Raw genomic sequence first — 7730 nt, 5'->3', positions numbered from 1 at the left:
CAGCTAACCCACCTAGCCTACACCGTCCTGGACACCATGTGCAATTTATTATGGCCAATTCACCTAATCAGAGCACCAGAGGAACCCCACGCTGATGGGGGACATTGTGCAGACTGCATCCAGACAGTCGTCCAAGGGTGGAATCAAACCTGCATCCTGGCGCTGTGAGGCAGAAGCACTGACCATAGTGCCACCATGCCAGATAAGAAAAGTCAATGCAAATTTAAAAAGTCAACACAAATTAAATGGTAATGGTCTAAAATGTGCACAGTGACGAAGGGAATTCAGCTTATATGTATTAATCTTTGAAAGTGGAAGGATATAGTGTAAGAGTAATTTTGTCATATTGGTCACCATACCTTTGAGGGGGTTTTGGAGAAATTTACCAAAATAGGATTATAGCTACAACACTGGAGAAGCAGGATTTGCTCTCCTTTGAGCAAAGGAGATTGAGGGGACATTTAATATAGTTGCACAAGACGATGACTGATTTGGAAAATGTAGACAGACATAAGCTAATGGCACAAGGACTAGGAAACACAGATTCAAAGTTTGAGCAAGAAAGGGAGAGGATACCTGAATAAGAACTATGGGGATGATGCAATCAAAAATGATGAATGAAAAATAAAATGGAGAACTAGAATTGCAGGACTATAGAGATAGAGTGAAAGAATGGGACTGACTGGATTGATCTAGCTGGGATTATGGTCTACTGGCCTCCTTCAGTAATGTCAGAACTATAACTCAACCTAGTCAATACATCTCAATTTTCCTAATTCATCTCTTCTCCAACTTTAACAATCACAGCTTATTATCAATTGTAGATCTTCACCTATTTCTTGCAAGTGATTGCTTAATACATAGCACGCAGAGATTTTAATAATTTTTCTTCAAATTGTAAGTTCCAAATAACTGAAGGTGGACCAAGATAAGACTGATTGGTTTATTGTCAAATACTTGTGAACAAAGATCCCCTATGAATTTTAAAAATATTGTCAAGTTGTATGCGACTGGCTACCTTGTGCTTCTAAAGATGGGTGCAGAAATGATTTTTTTTAAAATCAGACACAATTATATTTCTATACATTTGCATCAAACATGAAGCCAGCCATATCGCAGTTTAAAAAGTTTAAAAACAGTGCTGAAAGTATATTTTTGTGATAAAATTCTGTTCTTATTCATGATCTTCCTTTTCATTTTTGAAATACAGAAAATGTGCTCTTCAATATTAAGCCAAGGCTGTGATTTACTTCCTTTACAATCTGAAGAGTTGGTGGGGAGAGAGAAAAGAAATCATAAATCGGCAGATCGTACCCTCACCTAACCTCCACAAGCACATGTGTAGTATTGAGGAGTGTGAACCGCAACCCGTACGTACTCTTAAGGATCAATGAATCAACAGTAAAATCATATTTGTAACCGTCATTTTAGTTCAGTCAGTAATTCCAAAAAAAAGGTATCAGACGTGGTCCACATAGTTCAGCGAGTTACTGGATTAAATTTGCTGAATTATTGAGGCAGTCCTGAAATACTATCAAATGAAATGCTCTCTGGACTGCAAGGGTCTGAGGAATTGGATAAGCTCGGTTCGTTTTCCTTAGAAAAGGAAAAGGTTGAGAGAGGACCTGATGGAGCTGTGATGGATTATTAATGGCATTGATAGGGTGGATAGTCATGGAGTTGTACAGCATGGAAACAGACACTTCAGTCCAACTCGTCCATGTCAACCAGATATCCTAAATTAATCTAGTCCCATTTTCCAGCATTTGACCTATATCCCTCTGAACGCATCTTATTCATGTACCCAATAGATGCCTTTTAAATGTTATAATTGTACACACCTCCACCACTTCCTCTGCAGCTCATTCCATACATGTAACACCCCTTGCATGAAAAGGATGCGCCTAAGATCCCTCTCCCTGAAATCAATGCGCACTAGTTTTGGCTTCTCCTACCCTGGAAAAATGACCTTGACTATTCACTGTATCCATGCTCCTCATAATTTTATAAACCTCTGAGGCTAAAACCTCAGCCTCCAAAACTCTAGGGAAAAAAAAATCCCCAAACTATTCAGCCTCTCCCCACAGCTCAAACCTTCCAATCACAGCAACATCCTTGTAAATCTTTTCTGAACCTTTTCAAGTTTAACAACATTTTCCTATAGCAGGGAGACCAGGATTGAATGCAGTATTCTAAACATGACCTAATAAATGTCCTGTACAACCAAAACCTGACATCCCAACCCTATATTCAATGCAGTGACCAATAAAGGCAAATGTACCAAATGCTTTCTTCACTATCCTGTCTACCTGTGTCTCTACTTTCAAGGAACTATGAACCTGTACCCCAAGGTCTCTTTGTTCAGCAACACTCTCCAGGACCCTACCATTAAGTGTACAGTTCCAGCCTGATTTGCCTTACCAAAATGCAACACCTCACATTTATCTAAATTAAAATCTATCTGCCACTCCTCGGCCCATTGGCCCACCTGATCAAGGCTCTGTTATATTCTGAGATAAGCTGTCCACTGCATCACCAATTTTGGAACCATCTGCAAACTTACTCCTATATGCACATCCAGTCAATAATTAGGAGTATGGCCTTCCACCTCACACTAAATCCAAGAGGAGAATTGAGAATTCACTTCACATAGAGGGTGGCGAGAGTCTGCAACTCACTGCCTGAAAGTCATTAAGTCAGAAACTCTTGTAACATTTAAGTAGTATTTAGATATTCACTTGCATTGTCATAGCCTCAGCCAAAGTGGGAAAACAGAATTAGTGTAGTCAGATCCTGTTGATTGCAAAGACATGATGGCCACCTTCTGTGCTGTAAATGTCTAGGAGTCTTGAGGAAATAACTATTTGTTTGGAACTACAAGACTACTACTGTTGTATCAAATTCTCTGCTGAGCTAAACTGAAATAAAATATAGTATAAGTTTACATTTTACTGTTCAAGACATCACATCCATAACTACTTAAATGTGGCCATCAGTTCATTTTGGATTTAATCCCTTTAACCAGTATTTCCATGTTTCTACACTATAATACATTTTTGTTAGATAGATCATTTATTGAATCAATTTCATGTGACAGGCTAGACAATTCTGTAAAAATATATATACAAAAGAGAAGTACACATGAACCTTGGGAATATGGAAAGTATTCTTCCCCCAAAAAGTATCTCTGGGGAAGTACAGACATAAATTCAGAAGGGGTATCAAATCATTGAGATTCACATTGAAATTTGTCGGAAGAACCCAGTTCAATAATAAATGCACAACTGCGTGATAAAATGACACAAATCAGTTTTGGTGAAATAAAATAAAATAAAATTAATTTAAAAACAAACTACTTCTTACTATCTTCATCCAAAAGGGTCCAATCTCTTCAGCTGGTTTGTGATGCTCGAAATCAATATACTGTGTCCTTAATACAAATTTTAAAAGCAACAATAAAAACACACAACCTCAAGTGGAAACTATGAGCTGCTGTTTGTTTAACATACTTCACAATAGGCTGACCATTAGACAAAGAAAATAAGCAACTTTACATAGTCAGTCAGTACAAAAATGCATATTGTGTGTGCAACTACACAATTGCATTATTAAAACAAGTTTTGTCATCATAAAATTGACATTAACTCATTTAACGATAACACTTTTATCTAGCTAACCAGCATTTTTCAGTACATAAAAGAGCACTCAATAAGTTCATGTTGTGTAAATATAGTGTGTAGAAAAATTCACAAATTACACGTTTAATGCCAGTAACCCCAAAATTATCAGTTTTATTAACCTCAATTATTAGTGTCAATGACCTGCTACATATTATGGTGAGAATTAAATATTTATTGTTTACTTGAAACAAGCATAAGGGCGCAAGAAACAAGCATGAGAGTGTCAGAGCTGTCTGCACAGGTAACATTGCCAAACATTCAACCTCACATTACGGACACCTGATTTCCATTGATCCAAAAAGTGTGTATTCTCCATTAGCTGCAAATTACAGATCAAAATTTGCTATACTGTTATTTCTACAATTTTACCATGGCAGTCTACTAAATTAAGTGTTAGCAGTTCCATTAGTGTACTCTTTGCATAAAATTTAAAAAAGTTTATATATCAGAATACAGTTTAGAGTACTTCTAGATTCTAGGAAATCTCCTCAACTACTTGGTAAGCAAAACTCTTACTGCCACATTTGTCATATCTACTTTTCTCTTAATTAGCTGTAGCTTCAGTGCATTTAAACTGTGCCCAATGTCTTTGTCAAAAGGAAAATAATTAGTGAGTATTTTAACTGGAATAATTAACACTGCATTTTCAAGGACAAAATCCCCCAATCATTCATAACTTCTAGCTAATTAAATGTACATCGGGGAAGTTCTAGCCCAAGCGAGTGCTAAAGTGATCACTGAGAAAAAGGTTCAACCTAACCTTCAGAAGGCAATGCAAATGTAATAAAAGACAGACAGGCAAAAGAACAAAAATAACAAGACAAAATATAAAGGGGAAAAATAATTAAAGACACACAACAGAGCAACAAATCTGTAGAGAATCAAGAAATTATCAGGTTCCCTTAACATTTTTGCTCTGCATTATTGTTCAGATCTAAGGCTTTTCTCCTCATCAAACCTGGCCATTTCCAGGTCTATAGCCTGCATCACTGCAAGGGTTTGATTAAATACAACTTCTCTCCATGTTCACTTGTGAAGATAGGTGCCTTTTTGTAGTGTTCTACCAATTCATCCATGGTGTTAAATCGACGTTGCCCAATACAGTATACTCCATCTACTAGTTGAACCTTGAAATGTTTGTTCTTCCCTGATGCTTTCAGTGATATTGAGAGGTCACTAGGCTGAAAGAAAAACAATTGACTATAAATATATTGATAATAGGAACAATCTTAAAATATTTATTTCAGTAAAAATCTCCATTCATTGCATCACAGTTACACTATTAAAACCTGATAAATTCATGTACAATTACATAGAAATCTCTCTCAAGTGGAGATACAAAATGGACAGTACATTGCTTGTCCGTTATATGCAATATTCAGTTCCATCGCTGTTATTTACTCAATAGAAATTAATCTCCACTGCATGTAGGATCAACAGTTATGTAACAATTACAAGCCAATTTAATAATTATAAACCCTTGGCATCAGTGTAAATTGTGCTAACCTTTGCACCTTTTCAGAGCATGAGCTCTTAATAAAATTCTTTATTTGGTCCAGTACATTGTTAACTCAAAAGTTCAGATATCTCAGAAATTATTTTTGCATGTTTATAAATGTATATATTTGGGAAGCTGATCAAGCCAGGTTGTAACTGTCAGAAATATGGTTTGAAAGTCAAAATTCAGAAGTCAAGCAAATATTGTACACTACTTTAGAAATTGTAACTAAGAACACATTTAAGATATTGAATTGTATTGCTGAGAAAGACATTTTGTCAAAGCTTTTCACCAGTCAGGATAGTCCCAGAATACCAATGAAAAAAAGTTTTGTACTGTTAATAGAATGGCACCCTGATTGTTTGGTGCCTGGAATCTAATTGGTACAGGCATTGCCATGTTAAACATACCAGTAGATAATGACTGATAATTTACTATCAAGCTTCATTTGAATTAGGCAGGTTGTCTATAATTGATCAAGGTTCATCCTGAAGAATGAACCAGAGAATTGTGGCCACTTATGTTAAGTTAAAACATTTGTAATATGACTAAATATTCTCTCAGCAAAGAACAGCATTCAGGTGTATCGATTTACATGGCTTCCATGAGTGCAAGTGCACCACATTGCGAGTCCAAGTGATATTTTAAATTGGTGGTCAACATAATTATTAGTTTATTCAGAATTATTTAGCAAATATTGTCCAATCTCAGCACCATATTTAATGTTGGACTCTGTTTTGACTTTTACAACCATGGGCTCATTAGGTGTGCTCAGTAACTTGCCTGTTGTGAACAGTTGAAGGTAAGTTTAATATAATCTAGAAGTCTTTATGATATACATCTTACATACTTATCATCACACCAACAGTGAAATCCATATACCACATTACACATTTGTGAGATTCGTAGAACCTTACTGACTTGACAGCAACATCCTGCTAGTGATGAACATGACTCATATCGCTGCTGCATAGTAGCAGTGTGAAAGAGCTCACTTCACTTGTTCTCTTTGTTTTTGAGATACTTTCCTTTCCGGTGTAAACTGAGGTCGACCAGGTGCTTTTCAGGATCAAAAGTGGCAGCCTTGGGCCTGAACTGTCTGACCAAAGTTTTGTTTTGCACATTGTGTCAATATTGATTAGCATGTCAAACAGGAAGAAGTACTTTCTGAATCTGAACTCCTTTAACATTGACTTTATCACCAAACACCAGCAAACAATGAAGATATTGAATACTTGAAAGTGTACTAGCTAGTCTAGTGCATGTATACTGCAGGATTTCAAATTACCTGTCCAGTGTTTTATGTACATTGCAAATACCCAGCCATATTGAGGTCTCATGGTCAACTCAGTCTCTCACATCTGTGACCGCAGCAAAAGGATGGGAATCGACATCCTTAATTGGTGTGACTATTCCAAGAAAATGCATGCTTCCTTTGTGATGGGTTCATATTCATGTTCATTGAATCTGTTACCAGTTTAAACGAAAAGCCTTGTTAAAAATTAGGCTAGGTACAGGTTGCCCTGGACACACAAAAGTAACGTCCCTTTGCATCCCATCTAATTGATGACAGATTTTGCACACAAACTGGCCAAATGGTTGGACCATTTGTTGCAATCGATTTTGAACAAGCTTTCTACATACATGGTGAAGAATTCTTTCGTCCTTCTGAAGACCATTTAGGACTTGCATATCAATAACAATGCTGTGTTCATGTGCTCATTTGACATTTCTAGCTATTCACCAAGGTAGATCTTGGGGAAACCATAGACATTTGCACTGCAGTACAATATCATGGTGATCTAGATCTGCTATCACTGTGTGAAGCAGTATTCATTGAAAACATGAACTCAGCAATTTGAGCAGTTGAGTTTATTTTAACAACACCATGTATACCCAAATAGATGTGGTTGGCATAGGATTCCCTTCAGGCTCAGCTCTTACAAACATCTATGTTTGTTTCCCTGAGGAACATCTCTGTGATGGAATAATACCTAACTTTCTAATCCTTGCATATTTCCAATGTATAGATTAACTTCCAAGCTTTGTTTTAATTTATTGTCAGTCACCCTCTAGGACAAAACAGGCTGGTTGACTGGCACCAAATCCACTTCTCCAATCACTGATGTTCAGTAGCAGCAATGTATAACATCTACAAAACACACTGCAGAAATTCACCAAGGCTCATTAGTCAGCACCTTTCAAACCCATGACTACTACTATCTAGAAGGCCAAGAGAAGACGACACATAGGAGTACCGCCACCTGAGAGTTCCCCTCCAATCATATCACCATTCAGACTTGGAAATATATTTCCATTGCTTCAATGTTGTTGGATGAAGAATCTGGAACTCCCTTTCTAACTGCATTATGGGTCTACCTACAGCAAATATACTGAAGGGGCGCAAGAAGGCGGCTCACCAATACATTCTCAAGGGCATTGTTGCTGGTCCAGGCTAGTGAATGATTTAAAAAACTACCAACTGGTGTATTCCATGTAAATTCGTAATCCACTTGCCAATCAATGAGTATTCTCTCCATTTACATTTGATT

The 7730-nt window shown here is 36.9% G+C and overlaps 1 protein-coding gene across 1 annotated transcript in view; it reads right to left on the bottom strand.

Annotated features, from left to right (window-relative positions):
- Window positions 1-2427: 2427 nt before the first annotated feature.
- Window positions 2428-7730, bottom strand: part of LOC122550671 (cytoplasmic protein NCK2) — an 85921-nt gene continuing 80618 nt past the window's right edge. Inside the window, exon 4 of the mRNA XM_043691757.1 lies at window positions 2428-4861. Within this exon, the coding sequence (XP_043547692.1) occupies window positions 4667-4861 (195 nt within the window). The 3' untranslated portion in view covers window positions 2428-4666. The remainder of the gene's footprint in view (window positions 4862-7730) is intronic.

Source organism: Chiloscyllium plagiosum, chromosome 6 (genome assembly GCF_004010195.1).
Source record: "Chiloscyllium plagiosum isolate BGI_BamShark_2017 chromosome 6, ASM401019v2, whole genome shotgun sequence".
NCBI lineage: Eukaryota > Metazoa > Chordata > Chondrichthyes > Orectolobiformes > Hemiscylliidae > Chiloscyllium > Chiloscyllium plagiosum.
The sequence above is the reverse complement of the archived record's forward strand: the minus strand, read 5'-3'. Positions and strand labels throughout refer to the sequence as shown.